The following is a 26,573-nucleotide window of genomic DNA, read 5'->3' as shown; positions in this document are numbered from 1 at the left end:
TCACCAATCCACTTATGCGAACGTTAGCACGGACAGGCAGGAAATGTTTTATATTAAGACCTTAAAATAGGGCAATAACTTTCAGTTGTCATGAAAAAGAAGAATATATCACTTCTTATAACAATAATAACTCTAATTGCGAGGAAATATATTATTTTGTGGTATATTGATTTGAAAACGGGAGGCTTTAGTACAGCAGGTATCTCGTTAAAAAGTCTATGCGAGCGCCAGGAACAATGAAGACACAATTAAGCAAATAATGTTTCATAAAGTTGTGAAAAAATGCTTATATAACATAATATAATATAACAATATGATCAACAACAATTTCTTTTTTCCCCTACTACGTTTCTCTTTCTTTTTTCCCTCTTTTTCTCCTTTTCCCCGTTTTTTTTTTTTTGGCCAGCCGATTGGGGGGGCACGTGCCCCCCCCATGCCCCCCCGTAGTTACGCCACTGATTGGGGCCATATTTCAGGTCAGTGTGTCTCGATCTATATCAAGGGTTTCCGAGCTTTGCGCTCGCATTTTTTTTTTACATATAGGAAATTATCTAACATTTAATTGAACAGGCCTAATTTGGTCTTGATACATTTCAGCTCGCTCTAGTCGCAGCCTCCTTTTTTTCGGGGGGGGGGGGGGAGCTTGAGCCCGATCTATATATGTCTATATGAGATAAGTGGTTCAAACTGAAGCCATACATAAACACTTCCTGACCATCAGTAAAAAATGACCACGGTGGAAACCTTTCTTTAAAGCAACACAAAAAAAACACGGTTGAAGTTGAAACTTGAATCTTTGTTATAAAAAACATACCAAGATAATTTCATTGGTGTGCAATCATTATATTATCTTAAAACGGGACCACAAAAATATCAATAACTGCAAAATCTTGAGATACAGAAGGCCTACTGGTTGCCTCGAATCACCCCGGACTTCTCCAATAATTTCAGAGTAGTTGTGGATAAAAGTGATATCAGAATTTATTTGGGACATGGCTTAGCCATTGGGCTATTAAAAGGATGGACTCTGCCTATATTTTGGAGCGTCACAGGGAATCACATGCAGGATACGCCTATAGCGTTTCTCTCCATTTTAACATAATTATTCATTCGGCTTATTCGGTTATGGTAGTCATTTTTGTTTCCAAATTGCGCATTTTCCAGTGGACAATCCAAGTTTAAGCTACCTCAATACACAATTTGACATTTTGACTGTACAGGGCACAAAAAGCGTCTAGATTATTACCATGCAAGAACTCATGCACTAGATTATCTTGAGGATGATAAGGCCTATAAAGTTTCCGCCTAACACCGGGGCCTAACATTAGGCCCAAGCAATGCGTATGCTTTTGGTTCGACTATAAACAGAGATAATACCAAAATGGTATAGCAATGTTGGATTTGAGTAGGTCGTTTATTTCTAGTTTATTTCCAGTTTCGAAAATCAAATTAAACCATCACGAGTCACGGTGACCACAAAGAACAATAAAATGTCACAAATGGGGAATTTGTGGGACGAAACAATATGGCACGAATTCTACTCGGGTCGAGTTTAGTTTTATAGCAAGCATGAAGATTAGTCTATTATTCCAGTCCACTTCAACATAGTTCGGGGGGGGGGGGATTACGATGTTTGACTCAAAGCATTATTATAGATGGGGGGGGGGGGAGCCATGGCTCTCCATTGGTTTCTCGACCAAGGAAAAAAAAGTAAGAAAAGGGAAGGAATAGGTGAAGGAAAAGGTGCAATGTGATATATTCTTCGCCTACGCGTGCATATGCCATTAGATCTGGCCCACTCAAAATTGTTGGCTCATTATGTCAGATCGAGCGCTAAATGGATGCAAAGTTGGGGGCTGCAACTGGACCTGAATTCATAATAGCCTGGCATAGTCGGATCCAGGGGGGACGAGGGACCCGGGCCAACATTGGCGGAGCTAAATAAAAAGGGGAAGAAAGAAAAGAAAGGGAAAAGCGAGGAGAAAAAAGGAAGGGAAAAATTAGATCGAAGGAAGACGAGTGAAAAAAATAAGATGAGGGAAAAACCTGGAAAAAAAACATTTTCTTGTCACTAATTTTCGCTCGTGCTCGCATTGCCTTGATTATCTCGCTCAATATGGAGCTTAAAATATCAAAATTTAAAGTAAATATACAACTATAAAGAAAGTTTCAGCTCAGAAATCGATATTTCATCATTTTGTTTACAAATTGAAGCAGAAATATTGTTTCGAAATACCTCTTTGTTTTGCTGAATACCAGGCATGGCTGTAATCGGATAATGAACCATTATAATGCATAGGCCTATAGGCAGTGGCGGACCGTGACCCGGAGGAGACAAAGCATGGCCGGGGCCGGGGGCACAGCATTGTTCACAGACAATGCAGTCCCTCCTCCGGTTCACGGTCCGCTACTGCCTATAGGCCTATATATCCTGCTTGGTAATGAAGTGCAGGGCCTATTTCAAGGCTCTGAAGCAATCCCGAAGATTTGAAATGAAAACTTTTTCTTTGCCTGTCAAACTTAATCAGCACCCTCCTCTTCTCAACTAGCCCCTGATCGACTATGCCCATTTCTTTGGTGTCCGGGAGCATGTCCCCCCCCCCCCTCGATTTTTTCCTTGGGGAAGGGGAAGTGATCTTCTCGACTTTCGAAGCTTTTAATTTTTGGATCTGTTTATTTTTTTTTTCAAAATTCTTTAATGTTAACAAGTTCAGGGTAATTACACATTTTCGGCCTTTTTTTTATTAACAAAGGCATTTATTTATGACGCATACCCGTCAAGGTCCGTGGAACGAAGTTATGCGCAGAAGGAAAATTCACACTGTTTCCCTGCCCCCTCTCGTTACATGAAGGCCGGGCATGAATAATAATGCGCGTTTATGTCCGGGTTTATGATCATGATGTTTATGATATTTTGGATTCCTTTTTGAAAAGAGGTCTGAAATCCATTCTAAAATTCTTAATGGCACCGAGCATGCGCAAATCTGACATTTCTCTTCTCTACAAATCTGTACTCATAACAACCGTGAAACTAAGGAAGCGAAAATTCAGAATCTTGAATTGACTGGTGATGAAAGATGATTAGCTCCAATTTTTGACAGCATCAATATGAATCGAGGGTAAATACGATATAATTAAGTATGAAAAATTAGCAAAAATTACTTAAATTACGCGTTATCGTCGTGGTGTAACTCAGTTCGTGAGAAGCGAGGCACTAACGCAGCGACTCGGTGCAAGGTTGGCTACCGTACGGTACCGATGGCGATGCTAGCGCTAGCGATGCGCTCTACGAATGCGGGAGGTGCGGCAGCCTGCAGCGAGAACGATAGTCGACGTATCAACATGCGACACTGCCATGCTACATCATATCGTGCCTGTGGCGGTGCCTGCTTGCGCCTAGCCAGGCGGCTTCTAGAGAGTAAAAATCATTTACTAGGAATACTAGTAGGATCATAGGACTAATTCCGCAAGACAGATGGGGGGGGGGGGGGTCGGGTGTCCGGACACTTTATCTTTTTGAAGCCTTCTTTTTTGTCTGTGGATTACATTAAAATATGAATTCATACTTGTAATCATTTTCTATTTTGTTCTTTAATCCTTTATATTTCCTTAAATTTTGTACTAAAAATTGATGAAACTTTGCTTTTAAATTTTTCCAAATGACATTCTAAAATTGATCGTCCGGACACACAACCCGTCCGGATACACAACAACTGGGTACAACGTTAGTCTTGAGGACGCAATGATGATGATTTTTTTTTAGATATGTCATATACTTCTTCATCATTGACGTCTTGACACTCTCCATACTGTCTTAAGCGAAGGACCAAAACAAAGATGGATTTCCCTAAGAAATCCATCTGTTTAAACCAAAATCACGAGAATTCTATTAATTTTATTTATTCTTACACCTTCCCGCGCCTAATGCGTAGGAAGGTTTTAAATATTATTATATAAAAATATAAAAAAATTAAGATTTCTTACCTAACTGATGCCGCGTAGACCCCTCGTTCATGTAAACAAAGGAAATACAATAGCGTCGACCCTTGAACCGCTTATGTATAACGTACTTCTGGAAAGCAATGCCGTCTTAACGAACAATTTATAGATAAAAATTCTTATTTAACAATCTTATTTAACAAATAGTAAAATTTATTTTTTGATTATAAATAATTCATATCAATATATATAAATTATTTATGATCACGAAATAAATTTTAATTTGGGGTGGGGAAGGCCACCCACCGCCTCCTTGCGACGCACTTGTTATAGAAAAAATGGAAAAGGTGCATGATAAAGGCCTAACTTTTATTGGGATGTTATGACAAAATCTATCACAAAATTTGATTTCTGCATAATTCTCCGATGGTACAGTATATAGATAAGCTGATATAGTGTCACCATTATTATTCATTAATTCTTAAGCAAAAACAATTAAGATAAAGAATGGGATGTCTTTAGAAAAAAAACGCCTCTTAGACACAAGGAAAACAATAAGACAAGCAAGATTCCCGGCGACTTTATGCGTCCTATTATGATAATGAGCAATTCTATTTGTAATTATAGAGACCTATACTTATCCCACAGAGATTTGTATACTCAATGATTGAAGCTTAAAGAATGCCAACAAGATGAAAGATAACATAGTAATCTTTAAACAGACATATGAATTTTAATCATATTTCATGATTCCATACTCTATCTTATAATCTCCATTCAAACATATTACAAATGAATATTGATATGGGCATCAAATTATTGTATGAAAATGGTTGTTAGATGATGATGAGATTTGCATATATTTTCATTTCATTTATTTTAAATTCTCATTAAAACAAAACATACAATTTGAATTGAAAGAAGGATGCATGCACAGTATACATAATAACAAAATGGAAAACATAACAAGAGAGAAAGAAAAAAAGATATGTGGGAGCCAGCATTGGACTCCGTGATGATGTCTTTAAAATCATTTTACATCATGCAGTCCCCTAGATTCTAGGCTAAGTCAACAAAGGCCTTTCAGAGGCTGGTTTCCATGCAGAAAATAGGCATCAATATCTTAAAGAGATGATTTGCTGATCACTCAACAATTTTGATCAACGAATACATTCACTAGCGTACCTGGGGGGGGGGGGGCAGACTGCCCCCTCCTGACGAATCACAACTGATCACGACGAGCCACAAGTGGCCCCCTCTTGAACTTGAAGACATTTTTTTTTTCTTTGTCGATTTTTTTTCTGGTACGAAATCCTTTATTTGTGGTTGATGACCATTTTTTTTTTTGCTTGTCAATTTTTTTGGCGGACGAAATTGCCCCCCCCCCCTTGGAAAATCCTGGGTACGCCACTGAATATATTCCTTTAATATATGAGTATTCATTTATTTCTTCGCTTGTTCATTTACCTATATCTGTAGTTTCCAATAATAAAAATAATTTAAAAAAAACTTGTAGTATGACACGATGTGTATAATTTTCTCGAAAACAGAAAAAACAAAGAAGAAAAAGAGAGATTAGAGACAAAAAAAGAAAAGAAAAATGACGAAGAATTAAAAAAAAAAGAAACAAGAAAAAGCCTAAAGGCAAAAGAATAAAAAAGGGAAGAAAGAAAAAGAAAACCAACCAAAAAAGTGAAAAGAACGTAGGGGAACAAAAATAAGAATAAAATAGAGGGGATAAGGAAAATAAACTAGAACAGAAAAAAAGGAAAGAATGAAGGAGAAAGAAAGGAAAATAATTGAAATGAAAATATGTTATTTCTTTCAAAGAAATAAACCAAAGCCGTATCTTGACTGGCTTACAAGAAAGGAGAAGCAAGAGTTTACGGAACTAGACTCCTGAATATTCATAGCAATCTTTCTCCGACGCATCGAATGATAGCCTTTTGTCGGAGCCTTTTGTTGTATTTTCTATATTGACTTTAGTGGTATTGGCAGAATCTGATGAAAATACGAACTTACTAAAATCACATATTATTTTATTTTTAAAGTGTTTTTTCTCTTTTATCGATTGTTTTTGTTGTTTCGCCCGTTTGGTGATAAAAATCAATTTATCTCGTTGCCTCGTCAAAAGGCTATATCGATCCTCCATTGCTTCCTGTACAAACGACTTTTAATGCACACCGGAAAAAAATTCCTCCGTTTTTGCCTAGTTTTGGGGCATTATTTCTTCGTTTTGAGGATCATGTATATTGCAGCTTGTATGTATTGATTTCCTTCATTACAATTTTGTCCAATCTTATTCCTTTTCCTGTGATTTCCGATACTCATCTGATTTCATCTGGTGAGTCGGGGTGAATCACAACGCAGCCCGAACACAGTACGTGTTCGGCTGCCGCAGTAAGGCCTACCCTTAATCATGTACATGGGATTAAAATTCATTTCTGACATTTCTACGCTCTTGTTATTTTTGAACAAGAATTCATCAAAAAAAAATGAGAAAAATATTGTGAATAGACGAAAGAGACTTGCCCGATGTTTACGCCGCCATCTTGTTTCCTATTGTTCTTCACCAACGTTAGGCGACGCATGCGTCTGTATTTAGGATCCAGGATCCATTTAGGATCCAGATTTAAGTGTTTGGACGTGCTTGGGTAGCACAATATGTGATGAGTGATTCCTGAAGTGGTTGGTGGATAAAGATATGACTAATTTGTCCAGCTGTTTCACTCCTTGTCCATTGCTTCTTTCTGTCTTAAAATCTATGATTTAGACCTCTTACCTATATCTTTACACATGATAAATTTGTAGCTGATTAAAAAAAATCATTGCTTCTGCAATTGCAAGTAATGCTGCAGCCGCTGGCCATGCATTCTTGCGATGGCGATGTTTTCGAGTAAGCAGTGAATATATAATGTACGAAAATATAGGTACAGGATTTAAATCACCTTTTAAGAAGACTCTGAAAAACGATAATATTCTTGCTAAATCCTGTGACTTGACTACAATCTTTATTAATAAATTTGGATGAAAAGTTAGTATAGAGATACTATGGTAGAGATGCAGTGTTCTGATGCACATATTCATGTTCGGCTCCAGAGTCGGAACCAAACACAAATCATTTAATTAAAGGTACTATGTTTCTTTATATTCATAGCATATTGACTTTTTTCAATTTCATTTCAGGGAGGGCTTGAGGATAGCTGCCAAAGCTAAGTCTGGAAACTCGATTGGTCATATGTTCAAAGGTATTTATATTCCATTTCTAGTGTGTAGCTTGCCTTCATTAGTTAAATGTGCATTATGCCGCGTGATTGCTATTTTAATTTCTAAGACGCATACATTAAATAGTGTAAATGAGAATCGACTAACCGACACCCTATGTGTTCATAGTGGCTCATGAATTGCCATATTTTAGGTCATGGCTACTTATCTTTCTATAAGGCAGGGCATGTTGTTACATAACAGAGAACAAAAATGAAAAAGATTAACAAATGGCACCAGACACTGAGGCCAGTCAATATGGCATTTTAAAGCCATGACCTTGGATTAAGTCAATCCCTGTCATATGTAAATGTTAAAGTATAAAGATATAAAAATATCTCTTTTAATAGCTTTTAAGCATTAAAAACAAATGAGTTGCATAATTAAACAGTTATAGGGGAATTCATATGAGGACAATTTAATGTGATATGTCATTGTTGTGTTTGTTATTTGACTTTCTATTCTTCTTTATAGATACAAAGACTAAACCAAAGAAGGTAAGCACCCATATTCTTTGAGAAGGGGAAGGGTGAGTTGTCAGGGTTTGATGTTTGAAGAGTAGTAATACTATTAACCATGATTTTGTGATTGGTGGTTGGATGGAGTACATAGATTTTAAAGAATAGAATAAAATCCTGTCAATATTTTATTAATCCAACATCATCATCAATAATTCTTGAAATATTTATAAATAAACTGTGAAATCAAAGTCCTTTTCTAAACATGATTATATACATATATATATCTTTCTGCAGTTAAGGCAAATTTTTTTGTCTTCTTTCAATTTTCGTAATGCGCCTTTACGCCCTCTACCTTCGACTTAACGTCTAAATGTGTATTATAATGGAATAAACCCATTCATAGACTTCGCCCTTACGTAGGATGTATATCTTATGTTAAGTCACATATTATCAAGATAGTGGCAGGGTAATAGATTAGTTTGATGAGTTGTAAAAGTATGTAGAAGGTAACCATTCAGTTTGAGTTTGATGGTCTTGTTTTCTTTTGACATGTTTTGCAGTTTGGGTACAAATCCAAGACTCAGTCCTATCCTGTCAGGAAGAACGTCCATGGCATCTCTGATGAAGGAAATCAGCAACTCAGCAAAACAATTGGTAGAAAACCAGCTGAACAACAAAAATCAACAAACAAACAAAATGGTAGTTTGAAAAGAGAAGTTTTGAATCAGAGAAATGCTAGTCATACTACCAAAGCCCAGGATCAGAAGGAGAAAACAAAAAATAATTTCGTTGATAAAAACAAGAAAGCTCTGAGTAAGAAAGAAAAGATTTTGAAACAAGCAGACACAGTGACTCTTACTCAGGATCAACTTAATGCAATTCTCAAGACTATTGGAACAGCCGGTGAGTCAGCTGGAGCTCCAAGATTCTCAATTGGTGAGATTCATAGATATTTTTTTGTCTTTTCTCTTCCCATTCTTCCAATTTCAGCTTTGACGAAGCCACAGAGCATTTAGAAAAGTCTTTTCCCTGAAGGTTGCCAAGTGAATTGTATACTTATTTTTGGAGGGTAGTGCATGCATTCCCCAAGGTTTTTAAGGGTCTTAAATGTAAAATATTTCCCATTGAAGATATGAAGATCATAATAGTGGCACTTAATCATTCCTTTTGATTTCATGCGATTTAAGTTTAATATGCAAAGTGAAAGCAAATCAGTGCCATACAAATTCCTATTTGATATACCACATTTAAGGTTAATAAGGGGCATTTTATCCTTTCAATGGCTACCAGGATAAAATCCTGTTCTGCTTTAATTTGATTGGATGATGTTTAGACATATTTTACTTATTATATTATTTACATATTTCAGGCTCCATATTTTGCATATTTCCAGATTGAATTTGTCAAAGAAAATTAAATTGTTCAACTTTTGTTCCTTTAGCTGCAAATCTGTCTGATCTTTACATTGAGTACATTAACAAATCTTTTTCTTTAATATTAGATGCTGGTGAACTGAAGGTGAATTTGAGTAGCATCAATGAGCAAACTGCAGAAACTGAAAATGAGAAGGAAAACGTTGCTTCAACAGACGTTGAAGAGCCAGTAATCTCTCTCAATCAAGACAGTAATAATAATAATAATGATCAGGCAACTCAGGAGGATGCCTCTCATGAGGAGAGGACAAAGGAGTCTCCAAGAACAACTGACCCTGTCCAAAAGCAGTCTCCTAGGATGGGACAGTCAGATATTATCAACACCATAGGCATGACTGAACAGAATGACAAGTCTTTGATGGAGAAGAAAAAGCAGCAATGGAAGAGGGAGCTTGGTAAGTAATATTTGGCAGTCACCACTCGTATCTGCCAATACTCTGTCACCCATCTCTTAATACTTATTTTCTTTTCTTTGTCATTGCCAGTTTTCCCTTTCTCTTTTTTGTCAATATTTACAAATATTACAAACAATTAATCTTTCTTTACCGATAAGTCATGTACGACTTTATAATTATTGTTTTTACACGTACATGATATGTGAGGTATATTTCAATTTTAAATGTCTGAGGAACATGATTTGTGTGCTAAATGACAGGGTTGGCGGATTTAAATCACGTTGATTTAAATCGTGATTTAAATCGCGATTTAAATCACCATGATTTTTGTCTCACCTGCGAAGCAAAGTGAGACTATAGGCGCCGCTTTTCCGACGGCGGCGGCGGCGTCAACATCAAATCTTAACCTGAGGTTAAGTTTTTGAAATGACATCATAACTTAGAAAGTATATGGACCTAGTTCATGAAACTTGGCCATAAGGTTAATCAAGTATTACTGAACATCCTATTAGAGTTTCATGTCACATGACCAAGGTCAAAGGTCATTTAGGGTCAATGAACTTAGACCATGTTGGAGGAATCAACATCGAAATCTTAACCTGTGGTTAAGTTTTTGAAATGTCATCATAACTTAGAAAATATATGGACCTAGTTCATGAAACTTGGACATAAGGTTAATCAAGTATCACTGAACATCCTGCATGAGTTTCACGTCACATGACCAAGGTCAAAGATCATTTAGGGTCAATGAACTTTGGCCGAATTGGGGATATCTGTTGAATTCCCATCATAACTTTGAAAGTTTATGGATCTGATTCATGAAACTTGGACATAATAGTAATCAAGCATCACTGAAAATTTTGTGCAAGTTTCAGGTCTCATGATTAAGGTCAAAGGTCATTAGGGTCAATGAACTTTGGCCGAATCGGGGGTATCTGTTGAATTACCATCATAACTTTGGAAGTTTATTGGGCTAGTTCATTAAACTTGGACATTAGAGTAATCAAGTATCACTGAACATCCTGTGCGCGTTTCAGGTCACATGACCAAGGTCAAAGGTCAATGAACTTTGGCCGAATTGGGTGTATCTGTTGAATTACCATCATAACTTTGAAAGTTTATGGATCTGATTCATGAAACTTGTACATAAGAGTAATCAAGTATCACTGAATATCCTGTTTGAGTTTCAGGTCACATGATCATGGTCAAAGGTCATGTAAGGTCAATGAACTTTGGCCATGTTGGGGTTTTTTGGTGAATAACCATCATATCTCTGTAAGTTTATTGGTCTAGTTCATAAAAAGTGGACATAAGAGTAACCATGTATCACTGAACATCTTGTGCGAGTTAGAGTAGTATTCAAAGTCAGCACTGCTGCTATATTGAACCGCATGATGCAGGTGAGACGGCCAGAGGCATTCCACTTGTTTTAAAAAAATCATTGATTTAAATCACTTCCATTGAAAAATGTACAAATCATTGACAAAGTATTTGTTCAATGCAGTTTTAATTCTTCAAGTCAACTGAAAAACTTTGAATTAACTTTATATCAATAAAAGATCAACAAAGTCTTCATATCTACTTAAAACAAATTAAAATCAAATTAATAAAATCAGGTAATTCCTTAAAAACTACAGATGTATGTTGTCAATAGGTACTCATTTTTTGTAAATTATGTCGAGTTTTTTTCTGAAATTTTACATTCTTTGTCAGTTATTATTAGTCAATTTCTTTCTTAACGTAAAGTTTTCACATAATCCAAAGACTTTTCAGAGAGCAGTTTGTAAAAAAAAATAATATATAAAAGTCAATGAGAAAAGGTTTGTTGGCAGTTTTCCAGTTTTGATCCTTCGCCTACACATAACTACTTCTGTCATGTAAAATAAAAAAATGATACCTGCATGTAATCAACATATTTAACATGCCTCTTATTTCGTATTGTTACATTTATCATACATTTGATGTTTTGAATAACATAATTATAAAAATCACATTAACATAATGTACATGTAGTACAGTCATAATTTGACTGTTGAGAAAAGCTTTCTCTTATAAACCTTATAAGTCACTGCAGCCCATTTTATGTTCAGTGCTACAAATAATGGAAGTTTTGTATCTGCATGTAATAATGGAAAGAGCTCTATAACAACAATTTGCAAAACTCAGAATAAACATTTAACACTGCATTTTAATGTTAAGATGCAGGTACTTCAGTTACAATCATTGGCAGTTGTAAGCTGTGTCTTATTTAAAATAAAATACTTCTTTTTGTAATACATATGTTGTAATTTAAGCAGTTTTGCAGTTTTTATCCTTTAAGTTAAAAGTAAGTAGATTTTTTTTCATACTTCATGGATCAAACAGATTTTTTTGTAGAGAATATGGGAATAAAAATGGTAGATTAATGTGAAAAAATCACAGTAACAGAATGTAGTATAGTCACCCTTTGACTAAGCTATCTCCTATATTGTTCTCCAATCTATCTGTAGCAAGAGAAGAGCTTTTTATCAAAAAGATCCTAAACATATACAGTTGTACTGTAGTCTCTCTTTGACTATTGTAAAGCTGTGACTAATTGAAAAAAAATCATTGATTTGAATTATTTCTCTTACAATATACATGAATACTAGTAATTGGCAAAGGGTTTGTTGGCAGTTTTGATAAGGGATTTTTTCTCTTGGATTTTTTAAATATTTGAATGAAAAATCCCAGAGGGGAATTTTCTCTACTCACTGGGAATTCCCTATGGAATATTCCTTCATAGGCCTATGTATGATAGAATTAAGTTCAGATACATGATTCCTCAAATTTATTTTTAATTGTCCATTTTTACTGGATTTTAATTACAAAATATGTGGTTAAGAACAATATTAGGGGTGAAATGTATAACATCAATATTGATGTCATTGTAAGAGTAAGGGGGGGGGGGATAATTACCCTTTTTTTCGAAGGAACTTTAAAAAAATAAAAAAAATCAAAAAAATCTGATTTAAATAAAAAAAATCTGATTTAAATCAAATAAATCCGATTTTTTTGATTTTTAAAAAAAAATCAAAAAAATCGCCAACCCTGCTAAATGAGCTGATATATATCTGAATTCCGAATATGACTTAAAGGAATCAATTAGATTTGAGAAGTAAAGTATGGAACGATTTTATTTCCTTATTTTTTATAATGTAAAGCAAGTTTACTTCTGAACACTGAACAATGTGCTGTAAAAGGCAACTCCACCAGGAGAGAAATTTATTTTTTTTTCAAACTGAGATACAAGCTGCCGTCATGTTAGTAGTGTATGTGAATAGGGAAACATTGGCTTGGGTTCAATTTTGAAAGTGAAAAAAAATCATGTTTATTTCCCTCAGATGCACAGCTTGCTGCAAAAAAAGCTGCTCAGGAGAAAGATGGAAGGGGCCGGAGGGGTCGCAGCCAGAATGAAGAGAACTCTGGATGGAATCCTTGGGGGCAGCCTGGGGGTGGGGCCCCACTCCGGAGTAGTGTGGATGTTTTGTCTCCTAGAGATAATCCCGCAGTAAGTTGGGCTAAGTATCTTGAAGCCGAAGTAGATTAGTCCCAGTGAAAAACAATTTTTATAGGCAGGTTTTTTTTTTATATCAATGTGAATTGATATAATATAATCATAGTTATAGATATAGAAAGTTTGTTGTCTATTTTTAGCAAATTATGGTATGTGGAATAATAAAAACTAATCTTTCCTAACTCTTAACATGCCACACACACTACTAACCCAATGCCACAGTGCTCTTCCGATGCTAATCCCCTGTGCCAGCCACAAAACCCCCCTGTGCCACATTGATTTGGGGATCACGAGTCGTATTCACTCCTTTCAATAGTCATGATTACAATTGCTTGTAACTCTCTAACGATTAGTTTATCCACAAAATATTGTGTAGTAAAGTTGTAGGAAATTTCATACTCCTTATAATGGTGTCCTCATTATATGGATTGGTTATTATCTTTACTGCTAAAATATGAGTTGTATCAAGTATTTCCATTTTGTGGAGTGTTTTGTATGGATCAAAAAACCTAGGTCTCTTCCCTCTCAGAGGCGGAGCCATATCTTGTAAAAAAATGTAGAAATACTCGAAAAAGTCGAATGTAAACCGCGTAAGTTGATCTGTCAGAAAGCAGAGTTCGCACTGCACACAATAGTGCTAATTACGGCGTGCATGCGATGCGCAATACAATGCAAAACGGCGTAACAATGATTGTAATTCCGAATGTGCGCAGTCATGCACGAAGCAGGCGAGGGTAGGAAACAATGCAAGCACAAAGCAATCAATAGTAGGCGTGCGAGCACGAGTGTGGCATGTAATAGTAGGATACGTAGCGTGCACGAAGCACTCAATGAGTTAAGTTCACTGATAATCACCATCACAGATTAAATCACACCATCATTTGGCACATGAAATATATTTGAAACCATGAACATGTGATGTTGAGATTGCTAGGAATCCACCTTGCGATTTTCACGACAACTTCAGTTTATCTTTTTACAGATAAAAAATGACATTATGACATTGTAACGATATGCATTATCATGTATGTATTCATGTAGCTCCAAGTATCTGATCTGCCCAATGTCTGCACTTCATGTAACACCAAAATTTTTGTAATATTTGTTTATTGTGTGTGAAAGGAATAAAACATCTCCTTATCTCCTCTCCATTGAACAGTATTGACAAGACCCATTTTCACCAGATTAATGTGGTAGAAATGTTTTCTATTACTGTTATCATCTGGCCAAAGATATTTCAGTTACTCTACCAGTTTGGGTGGACAGTTATATCAGATACTTGGCGCTGACAGCTAATATAGATACAACAATTATTCGACAGATTGAGAAATGTCAAGTCAAAACCTGCCATGAATTTATATTCGACATTAATCCCTTTCTTTTTTAAAATGTGTTTTGGAAGATGAGTCATGGTCACCCAAGTCCAGGTCGAAGTAGCAGAGGTCAAGAGTCAAACGATATGTTGAGTCAGTCAATTTCTGGTGTTACTCACATAGAGAGACAGAGGAATGTACCAGCAGCAATGAGAAGCTCTTTTGTCATTGGGGTATGTTGGATATTGATTCATTAAATCTTGTAGCTGTTTGATACCTTGCTTTTTAAAGTCATGCTTGATTTTCATTCATTTTGCCTTGTATAGCTGATTATGCATTTTTTTTTGCAATTGAGGCAGTCCCAACCATTTGCATTCTTGCCTTTAGTACAGATGGATAACATTTTCTAAAGTCACATTCACTCTGGCTCATAATACCTTGTTTCCCAGAAAAAATGAAATGTTTAGATATCGAGTACTTTGTATTCAATTAACAAAATTTTATTTGCATTGTTGATTTTAGCATGTTCTAAGGAAGAAGAAGTTATTCAGATCATTGAATTTGATGAAGTAATGTGAAAAAAATATTGTACCTTGATAAAGGGAAAATATATAAAATCCACTGTTTCAATTGTTATAGAACACTGGGTTATATATTAGCTTGAGAAATCTGTAAAGATTCTGTGCATTCATTAAAAAGTGACTTCTGTTGCTTACTGCTAGCTGACATTTAGTGTAATGACCAAGAATCTCCAACAAATACAACAAAATATTTCTCTTTTATAAATGTATGGGATAGAATTCCTTGTTATTATTATAAGGTAAAGTTAGAATAAAATAATACTTCACTACACCATCTCCTCCAATGCAATGCTCTCACAGTCCAAGGCAAAATTTCTACAGTAGGTCACATATATTTATTGTTTTATTTTACAGGGAATAGCTAATGAACGAAATGACGAATTGAAAAGGAAGGAAAAACAACAATGGCTTCAAGATTTAGGTAAGTATTTATGTAGCTAGCTAGTGTGATGATTGTGGAAAAGTATAGTTCCCTTTTGTTTGGGTTTATGATGTTCTAATGGATTCATTGTAGTTCTTTTGTTCAAAATAAAGAATTTTAGAAATAAATTCATAGTAAGATTTTAGTGGAAACCGATAATCTGATATGAAATTGCATATGAAAAAAAGTAGTAAACCCCTATTGCAATTTTATTATTTATAGTCTTTCACATAGTTGTGTTATTCAGTATTACCAATACTCACACGTTCCAACATATTCTTTTTTTTTTAATAATAAACAATTGACAGCTAATTCCACTCGCAATAATTTAATTTTAAGAAATAGAGACAAAAATTAAGCATGTATTTAGAATTTTATAAGAATCGGATGTAAATTAAGGAAGTTAACATAGGTGTTATGCAAGTTGTATTTTCTTTCTTCATAAGAAATTATGTAATGTTGGTAGGTATGATAATTCAGATGTTATGTATTGAATAATGAAAATATATAAAAAAAAATAATGGCAAATCAACATTTTCAAAATGGGTTCATAAATGTGAATATAACTGTTTTGTGAAATCAAGCATTCTAGATTTTATAAGTTTCATAGATTGAATTAGATTTTGATAAAGTTTTCAATGTTGTAATTGTTTGGTTTTCCTCTATAAATGAGCTTTTTTTGAGGTGGACTTGTCCTTTAAAAACTCGCCCGTCTACAGCTCTTACCTGTCTGTTCAGTATTCACAATAAGTTTTCATTCTACAAGGGAGAAGTGTCTTGGTTTTCAGAGTGCGATATTAGAATAGAATGGTAATGTTTGTATGGTAATTGTATTTCTCCATGATACAGAGAAACAGAAAAGAGAAACTAGAGAGAAGAAAGAGCAGGAAAAGGCCAGCAAGCGTGCCTTAGAATCGGCTGTAGCACAGCATTGGGCAGAGCCTATTGAGCATCCACCATCCAGGATGATATCTAGAATGGATAACAAGGTTAACCAGGTAAGAAACAGAATTTATTCATTGGTCGTTACAGTGACATTATGGGATTATGCGATTTGCGTTGAAATTTTTAAGTTTTGTATAAAAAAAAAAAAATCAACATATGAATGTGGACATGCCTGTTTGTACAATGCCTTACTACATAGAGTAATGCCATTATATTTTGGAGGCTTTATTTATCCATATATATATATATGAAAAATGTTAATATTGAATTTTCACTTACTAACACAAGAGCCAGTTGATTTTTCAAGTTAAGTATTGTAAATTCGACTTGATGACTGAAGTTTGAACATCTTACAGGTAGGCATTCTGTTTTTGGTTGGATTCCTGCATGTCTATCTTCATTTTCAATCATTTCTTACCTTCCTACAATAAGCAAAAAAAAAAACTTGTGAATGTATCAACTTCAAATGTTGTAGGTGTAAATACGGAGTACTGAAAATTATGTCATATTACTGCACTTTTTCTGGTATGTAAAATGAAAATATGATAATGTAAAATTTATGCAACTCACCCTTGACATGTTATTGATTTATCATTGCTGTGTTTTTGTCTCACCTGCATAGCAGAGTGAGACTATAGGCGCCGCTTTTCCGACGGCGGCAGCGGCGGCGTCAAACTCAAATCTTAACCTAAGGTTAAGTTTTTTAAATGACATCATAACTTAGAAAGTAAATGGACCTAGTTCATGAAACTTGGCCATAAGGTTAATCAAGTATTACTGAACATCCTGCGTGAGTTTCATGTCACATGACCAAGGTCAAAGGTCATTTAGGGTAAATGAACTTAGACCATGTTGGAATCAACATCAAAATCTTAACCTAAGGTTTAAGTTTTTGAAATTTCATCATAACTTAGAAAATATATGGACCTAGTTCATGAAACTTGGACATAAGGTTAATTAAGTATTACTGAACATCCTACCTGAGTTTCATGTCACATGACCAAGGTCAAAGGTCATTTAGGGTTAATGAACTTTGGCCGAATTGGGGGATTCTGTTGAATTATCATCATAACTTTGAAAGTTTATGGATTTGATTCATGAAACTTAAAAATAATAATAATCAAGTATCACTGAACATCCTGTGCAAGTTTCAGGTCACATGATCAAGGTCAAAAGTCATTTAGGGTCAATGAACTTTGGCCAAATTGGGGGTATTTGTTGAATTACCATCATAACTTTGAAAGTATGTTGGTCTAGTTCATAAAACTTGGACATAAAAGTAATCAAGTATCACTGAACATCCTGTGGGCATTTTATGTCACATGACCAAGGTCAAAGGTCAATGAACTTTGGCGATAATTGGCGTATCTGTTGAATTACCATTATAACTTTGAAAGGTAATGGATCTGACTCATGAAACTTGGACATGAGAGTAATCAAGTATCACTGAACATCCTGTGCGAGTTTCAGGTCATAAGATCAAGGTCAAAGGTCATGTAAGGTCAACGAACTTTGGCCACGTTGGGGGTATTTGTTGAATAACCATCATATCTCTGTAAGTGTATTGGTTTAGTTCATAAAACGTGGAAATAAGAGTATCCAAGTATCACTGAACTTCTTGTGCGAGTTATAGTAGTTTTCAAAGTCAGCACTGCTGCTATATTGAATCGCGTGATGCAGGTGAGACCGCCAGAGGCATTCCACTTGTTTGCATAACAATTCCCTTAAATTTGTGTTTCAATACAGGTAACTTATTCATATAATCTTTTGAGTAAAATTTGAATGTGTTAAATACCCACCTACAATTAACATTACGTCATTTAATGAAATAACAGTATATAGTCAAGTATGTAACATTAGCTTCCCATGATATTTTAGCACAAACTTGGACTATAGCCTCACGTATGCATTTTTGTCTCACCTGCGAAGCAAAGTGAGACTATAGGCGCCGCTTTTCCGACGGCGACGGCGGCGTCAACATCAAATCTTAACCTGAGGTTAAGTTTTTGAAATGACATCATAACTTAGAAAGTATATGGACCTAGTTAATAAAACTTGGCCATAAGGTTAATCAAGTATTACTGAACATCCTATTAGAGTTTCATGTCACATGACCAAGGTCAAAGGTCATTTAGGGTCAATGAACTTAGACCATGTTGGAGGAATCAACATCGAAATCTTAACCTGAGGTTAAGTTTTTGAAATGTCATCATAACTTAGAAAATATAAGGACCTAGTTCATGAAACTTGGACATAAGGTTAATCAAGTATCACTGAACATCCTGCATGAGTTTCACGTCACATGACCAAGGTCAAAGGTCATTTAGGGTCAATGAACTTTGGCCGAATTGGGGATATCTGTTGAATTCCCATCATAACTTTGAAAGTTTATGGATCTGATTCATGAAACTTGGACATAATAGTAATCAAGCATCACTGAAAATTTTGTGCAAGTTTCAGGTCTCATGATTAAGGTCAAAGGTCATTTAGGGTCAATGAACTTTGGCCGAATCAGGGGTATCTGTTGAATTACCATCATAACTTTGAAAGTTTATTGGTCTAGTTCATTAAACTTGGACATTAGAGTAATCAAGTATCACTGAACATCCTGTGCGCGTTTCAGGTCACATGACCAAGGTCAAAGGTCAATGAACTTTGGCCGAATTGGGTGTATCTGTTGAATTACCATCATAACTTTGAAAGTTTATGGATCTGATTCATGAAACTTGTACATAAGAGTAATCAAGTATCACTGAATATCCTGTTCGAGTTTCAGGTCACATGATCAAGGTCAAAGGTCATGTAAGGTCAATGAACTTTGGCCATGTTGGGGTTTTTTGTTGAATAACCATCATATCTCTGTAAGTTTATTGGTCTAGTTCATAAAAAGTGGACATAAGAGTAACCATGTATCACTGAACATCTTGTGCGAGTTAGAGTAGTATTCAAAGTCAGCACTGCTGCTATATTGAACTGCGTGATGCAGGTGAGACGGCCAGAGGCATTCCACTTGTTTCTTTTGGGATTATGTTAATTTAAGGTACAAGATGACTCTCGAGTGATGAGTAGGATGGCAGCTGAGAAGAAAGAACGGGCTAAGGAAACTGATCAACCAAAAAGTGCTCCCTTGAACTCTTCCCGTTCTCCTCACACCATCGATGAGGTTTCTCCCAGGTTAGTTCTAGCTCAAGTCTACCTAAACAAAAAGTTTATCTGAATAAATGAAGAATAATTAAACAAGCATGAAGCTGAAAATTTCATCAAACTTGGATGTGAAAAAATAAAGTGTTGACTTCTAAAGTTTTTTTCACAGAACTGTTTTTCAGCAGAGGAAACCAATTACGTCACACACACCATTTTTGTTGTATTTTATTATCTGAAATATGGAATATTTCAATTCTTAGCTGTTATAATGGGTCCACCTTAAATATGTTGTACTACATTTACTTTCTTATTTTATATCCAATTCTAGTGAAATTTTCAGTGTTATGCTTTAGTGATTTTTCTCTATAAATTACGAAAATGAACTTGTCCAGTTGTCTTGACCTTTAATTTTAATTTAAATTGAAATTAGATTCTACATGTATTGGATTTGTAGGTCACTATGTACATCAACCATATGCACATTATAAATTTCTTTACAAAGGTTTTAGGAAAATGCTCATTTTGGAATGACATACTGGTGAATGTTGTCATACTGTAAGAATGAAAACTTATTTTTTTCTTGTTTTTTGCAATTTCAAGTCTTGTGTTATGTTTTTTCCCCATTAGACCACATATAAGACCTTCCAATACTTTGATTGATCCAGCTGAAATGGAGAGAAGAGAGGCCCAGAAAAAGAAGCATATGGAACACATGGTTAGTCATTTTGTATCAGTGTTTGAAAATTGCCTTTTATGGAATATAATTAGTTCGTTTTAATAATAATAATAATATGATCCATTTATATAGTGCAGCTACTATAATTGCATATACTCTACTGCGCATGATACTTGGTATCATATTATTACCCTGGCTGTAGCTGAGCCGCCTTATAGGCAGTTAAGCATTCAAGGAATAAATCCTACTGGGTACCTATTCACCTCACCTGGATGGAGTGCAGCACAATGTGGGTAAATTTCTTGCTGAAGGAAAACACGCCATAGCTGGGATTCGAACCCACGTCCATCTGATTGAAAGACGTGAGTAGTAACCACCAAACCATGACGCCCCCACAGACCACGACGCCCCAACGTTTTTATTCCATTTTGGAAGTTGTTTTTCTTTTTGTTTATGTTTCTTAAAATTTACTGCTTTTATGAAAATCCACTTGGCATTTGGTGAATTGCCCATGAAGCAGATAATTACCATTTATTATGTTGAGGCAAACTGTCATTTCCTAGTTAATTTTATACATAGCTATTGTTTGAAGTGATTCTGAGGAAAGATAGTGTATATAATCATATTGCTGAGGACAAGTTGTATGTCTCATCTCCGGAAAGGACAGCAACATTCTTGTTGCGGAATTGTGTATTGCGTAATGCATATTTTTCAAAGGAACCTCCCCCAACTCACCACACATTCTGACCTTTCCCACAGGCTTTTGTTCAGGCCCAGGTGGAGGAGAAACGGAGAAAGAAGCAAGAGGCTTTGGCTCTAAGACGCCAGGAAGAGGCCGAACAGGAGAGGAAGTTGGCTGAGGAGAGAGATCGTCTTGCAAGAGACTTTGAGCATGAGCAGGAGAAGGTGAGGAAGAAAGAAGAGGCTGCTGCTGCTAAGCAAAGAGTCCTTGAAGAGAGTATGCAGAATGCACATGAAGCAGCCATGAGGGAAAAACATGCAGAAAGGATGAGGAAGCTTCAAAGGCAGGGACACGATGTCACCAACCTTAGGAAAAGCTGGGAAGGTATGACAAATATGCTGCCCCCTCCATATATACTTCAGTGCATGATTTATTTGCTCACTTTTGTTTGGTAAAGATTCAACAATGTAAATTTTATAGGACTATCATTTTACCATTTAAACATGTATAAGAGTAGTGACTAATAAATGTTATTATACTACCATCAATCAAAATTAGGAGGGTATATAGGATTCTCTCTTTTGTTGGGCTTTAGTTGGTCGGTCAGGTTCATTCATATTGTCACTGTCACAAAAGTACATAGTTATGCATTTACATGTAGCTGATTGTTTCATTTAGTTTGAGAGAAAAATCAAACGATAACTACAACATCACCTTATACAGGGGCCGCGGGCGGGGGGGGGGGGGGGGGGCGTGGGGGTTCAGCCCCCCACTTTTTTCCAAAACCGTGTACAAAAACATAAAAATGACCATATGATTGTGATTTTTTGCATGGTCAGCCCCCCCACTTTGAAAACCATTCCGCGGCCCCTGTTATATTCCTTTTAATTTCATGCTCTCTTATTCCTCCCTCTAGAAAAACGGCAAAGTCCTGAGGTATCCCCTAGACTTCCTGTCCAGGTTACTGTATCTCATCCTCAGCCTGATTTAAAACCAGCTACCTCAATCAATTTCTCACCAAGACGAGAGAAAGGTCCCTCTGCAGACCTTCAAGGGATTCCTCAAACTGCAGCCTCTCACATCCAAGATGCTGCAACTTCCCCCATCAATGAAGTATCAACACAAACTGGTAAGCATGATGTTCTGACCAAATCATGCTCTTTCAAATGGTGCTTTTAGCCTCTGACCATGTGGTATAATTAAAGTGAATCAAACTCCCTGTTTTTTAACTTCTTTGTCTAAATCCAGTTCATACACTTACCGTTTGGTCTAATTTCATCTAGGTCTGCACATCAGTTCATCCAATATCCAGTAAAGTTTAATACAAAACTTCATTTAGTCTAAAGTCATTTGCCCTTCTGGTACCGTAATTAAGCCAAGTGCCAGTTAGACAAAATGATACATGGACCAAGAGTACATATGAAAATTATCATATTGATGCCATTACTGATTTATCAACAAAGCAATTATGATGAAACAAAGCTTTAGTGTACCTTCATCTCTCTTTCTGTTGTTACTGCACTGTATTCTTTGATGATATTTATTCATGGCCAAAGTCACTTCAGGATGTTGGATTTTAAATGTTTAGTTACAATAAAACATTCTTTCAGGTAATTTTGCGTGAAGCTATTCCTTAAATGAGGAAATGGTGTGTTGTTTTCATCCCATACGATTACAAAAGTCAGCCAGAAATTTACTTTTTATTTTTTAGTGTGGAAGAGCAAATCAAAGCTTTAAAATGATATATAGGTTATCAAAGTAGTCATACAACTTCCAAGCTGCCATTAACAATTTATCATAAAGGCGTTTGTATTTAAAAAAGTTCTACCTTCTTTCCTCTATATGCAATTAGATGTTCTGGATGAAAACTACATATCTCCCAGACTGATTGAAGCCATACGACGGGCAAGTGAAGGAGCAGAGTACAAACCTAAGAGCAAGAAACGTTCTGATCAGGAAAAGAGCAAGCATCCTGCGGAAGGAGGTAGAAGGAAGGACAAAGGAGTGAAGGTGGTTTCTATCAAAGAGGAAGTGTCAGAACAGAAAGCTAGCAAGGGTAGAAAAAACACTGATGCTGCCAAACCAAAATGGGGACAAAATGCACAAAGCAAGAAGGGGATTAAGAATTCTGATAAGGATATGTCAATGAGCAAACGTAAAAGGGAAGAGAGACTGAGGAAGAGACAGGAGGAGTTGATTAGTTTACAGGAGAAGAGTGCTCCCAGGAGGTCTCAGACCAAGCAAACTCATGTAGAGAATGAGGGTCAAGGAAGAAAATCAAGAGCTGATACAAAGCTGTCACATCACTCGGATGAAAAAGAAAGTAAAGCTACCAAAGTGCAGCGTGAGAGAGCAGGTTCAAGACGAGAGGAGGCCATGTTAGCACAAGAAAGAGTGATGTCACAGCAACAGAGCAGAAAGGAGTTCAGACCGTCTTCCAGTGACGACAGCTACAGTACGCAAACACCAACACTTGGGAACAATGACTTTGTACCATTCATGAGAACTGAGGATGATGAGTTACTTGAAGGTAACATATCTATTAGCCCTGCTCCTGCTCCACCAAGACCGGCCCCAAAGACAAATGATGCATCACCGAGCAGAACATCCAGGCATTCTAGGCAATCACATAGAGAAATGGTCAGTTCAATTTGTATTTTCTAACAGAAAAATGTAAATAGTTTCTTAGCATGTAAAAAAATCTTTTGTAACCTCTCATTGGAAGGTGATTCTTGATGCCCAACATCCAACAATCTTCCATGGATTTTGCTTTTTTTTAGTCTGTTTCTAAACATTAAATCTTATATATTTTGAAATCAAAACGCAAAGGAGTAAATATGCATTATTCACTGCAAAATTGAAACCCCAAAAATACATCTATCACATCCCGAAATATGATTGATTTGTATCAACTCGACCCAAGTTTGGTCTGAATTACTAACTGTACTTACCTACTGGTGAAGCAGTGTGACTTTTGTGTGAAAATACAAAAGTGTGATTTTGTTTTTCTTAAATGTGATACAAACTTTTATTTTCTTTGATATGTATGTTGGACAATTTAGCAAAATCAAGGGAGAACTGCTGCAAAGCATAGAAACTTTTTGTGATATAAAATTGCATTGAAAATACCTTCTGTAAAGTGAAAAAGAATATATATTCATATTTTTCCATTTATGGTTCCAAACTTCAGAGTAAAAATATATAAAAAAAGGTGCTGCATGAGGATGGTCAATTAATTATTAAAGCATTTTTTTTTAAAGTGTTGATTGAAAATTACTCTTCCAAAGTTTGGCAGCTCTGTGCATGAGATGAATTTCAAGTTGTGATTGATTTTATTCTATTACAAAGCTTTATAAGAGATAAATCAGGTGATAGGTTCCCTCAAAACTATATTCTCTATTTACAGGATCCATTGTTGAATCCAGACAGACTGAAAGATAAAGAACATAGACAAGAAGAAATTCTTATGCAGCTCTCAACGTTAAGACAGGTTAGTAGAGATATAAATAGATCATAGTTACTTTATTGGGGACATGTTCCTTGAACGTCATGTTAGATGAAATGTGTATCATGGCACAATGCATTTTAAAGCCTACTCACTGCATGCCATTTTGTGAAACTTTTATCCCTTCCTTCCTCCAATCAGGAATGAATGAAATAAATTTATATGAGTGCTGATGTAAACAAGGTAAAGGTCAAATAATGATTGAAAATCAAATCTACTTGAATCCACTAACAACATTTAACAGGAAGACAGTTTTCCATCTGATACAAGTCTGAAGAATTCCCAGTAACAGGAAAATTTAGTTGTTAGAATGTGAGTGTTATTGTCCTTAAAAGGGAAGTTCACTAGGTAAAAGGTGTATTGTAAAAATAGCACTTGGTCTCATTCTGGCATGAATGCTTGCTTGTCTTGAAAGGAATTAAATTATGATATATTTCTATGTAAATTTTCTTTATCTAAACAACATTCAGACGTTCATTACTAGGTATTGATCAAGTGATCGTCTCACCATCTGCTGATCTTAGAGTTTTACTTGATAATTTTTTTTTCATTTGATTTACAGGGTCTTCTGATGAAGCAGAGAGAGCTGGAGATAGGTTTATCACCTTCATCACCTGTGATTATATAGAGTGACTGATCGCAAATTATATCCTTCGTGTTCTTCATCTTATTATACTGAAAAGTATTCAATTGATTATTGCTATGAAATACATACAGTATAATTCACAAAATTCCATTAACATTATGTCGACAGTGATTGATTGTGAAAAATAAATGCAAGCTTATATTTACTACAGTTGATAGTATAATTTTTCATACACATTTCTCCCAAAAATAGTTTTCTTGCCATCGAGAACATCTTGCATGAAAAATTATTAAAATGTTCTATTTCATTCATAGGTTGGACTGGTGTGGTAACAATAGCTGTGTATGGGTTGCTTCATATTCAGATATCAAAACAATTACTATTACAATCCTAGAGGAAACCTGATACCCATTCTTTAAAGGTTAAGTCCACCCCAGAAAAATGTTGATTTGAAAAATTAGAGAAAAATCAAACTAGCATAAAGCTGAAAATTTCATCAAAATCGGATGTAAAATAAGAAAGTTATGACAATTTAAAGTTTTGCTTATTTTTCCACAAAATGTCGATATGCACAACTCAGTGGCGTGCAATTGAGACAGATGATGATGTCCTTCACTCCCTATATCTTTTTGTTTTTTATTGTTTGAATTAAACAATATTTCATTTTTTACAGATTTGACAATAAGGACCAACTTTGCTGGACCAAATAGTATTAATCAATGATAATTACACATGTTCAGGGAGGAATCAATCAATGTTTCTTCTTGGCAATGAGGAGAAACTTAAAATATTTCATGAAATAAAATACAAAAGAAATAGTGAGTGGATGATGTCATCAGTCTCCTCATTTACATACCGACCAGGATGTGAATATAACTGTTTTGTGAAATTAAGTGAACTTTAAAATATCAGAACTTTCTTATTTTACATCCGATTTTGATGAAATTTTCAGTGTTGTGATTTTTGGATTTTTCTCTTTTTATTCAGATTGACTTTTTTTGGGGGTGGATTTGGCCATTATAAACCTGATTTTAACCAACACAAGTCTTTTATGGTAAAAAGAATAGGGCAAAAAGTTCACACAAGCCATTGTACTATTATCATCTGCTTCCACTATACATTGAGTGAAATCCTCTGTTACTCAGTAAAAGGTATTTGCCATTTAAAATGTATGTATTCTTGATAAATTGAATTAAGTTAATTAAACAAATATTGTGCAATATGTTGATATTATTCTTTGTCTGCACATTTCCTCTTTATATTTTAATTCATTATTCTTTCATCTGTATGAATTTCCAAGTACCGTACATATGGAGATATAAAAATAACATAATGATTATCATCCTTGTCAGTTTTCAAGTTTTTGAAAGGCTGTGAACACATATTTCTTTCTTCATGGCTACTATGCCGCACCCTCTTTAAGAAGCAGAATCTGAAGTAAACAAAAATCATGCAGTTCTCTAGATGCTTAGCTTGGATTAAAAATACAAAGCGTATTTACATTATGAAACCAAGTATTTTAGATACATGGTACTTTGATTAAAAAAGTTATTAGTATAGTATAGCTCATTTGTAAAATCTGTAATTCTTCATAATTTGTCAACTGTTTAAGATGTTGATCATGAAGAAAGGATATTAGTTGTCATGAAAAGTATACATTTAAACCTATATACAGTTAAAATATATTCATTTC

The 26,573-nt window shown here is 35.3% G+C and overlaps 1 protein-coding gene across 1 annotated transcript; it reads left to right on the top strand.

Moving 5' to 3' along the window:
* Positions 1 to 2,961: 2,961 nt before the first annotated feature.
* LOC121410987 (coiled-coil domain-containing protein 66-like) lies at positions 2,962 to 25,372 on the top strand. The gene is made up of 16 exons (XM_041603433.1): positions 2,962 to 3,119; positions 7,126 to 7,187; positions 7,678 to 7,700; positions 8,225 to 8,600; positions 9,166 to 9,492; positions 12,855 to 13,021; positions 14,430 to 14,573; positions 15,276 to 15,342; positions 16,192 to 16,340; positions 19,328 to 19,461; positions 20,059 to 20,146; positions 20,867 to 21,173; positions 21,706 to 21,918; positions 22,642 to 23,429; positions 24,196 to 24,279; positions 24,857 to 25,372. Exons 1-16 carry the CDS (start codon positions 3,109 to 3,111, stop codon positions 24,920 to 24,922), a joined length of 3,006 nt encoding a protein of 1,001 aa, XP_041459367.1. The 5' UTR covers positions 2,962 to 3,108; the 3' UTR covers positions 24,923 to 25,372.
* Positions 25,373 to 26,573: the final 1,201 nt, after the last annotated feature.

This window comes from Lytechinus variegatus, chromosome 3 (assembly GCF_018143015.1).
Source record: "Lytechinus variegatus isolate NC3 chromosome 3, Lvar_3.0, whole genome shotgun sequence".
Lineage (NCBI taxonomy): Eukaryota > Metazoa > Echinodermata > Echinoidea > Temnopleuroida > Toxopneustidae > Lytechinus > Lytechinus variegatus.
Note: the sequence above shows the minus strand (reverse complement) of the source record. Positions and strands in the feature narration are given on the sequence as shown.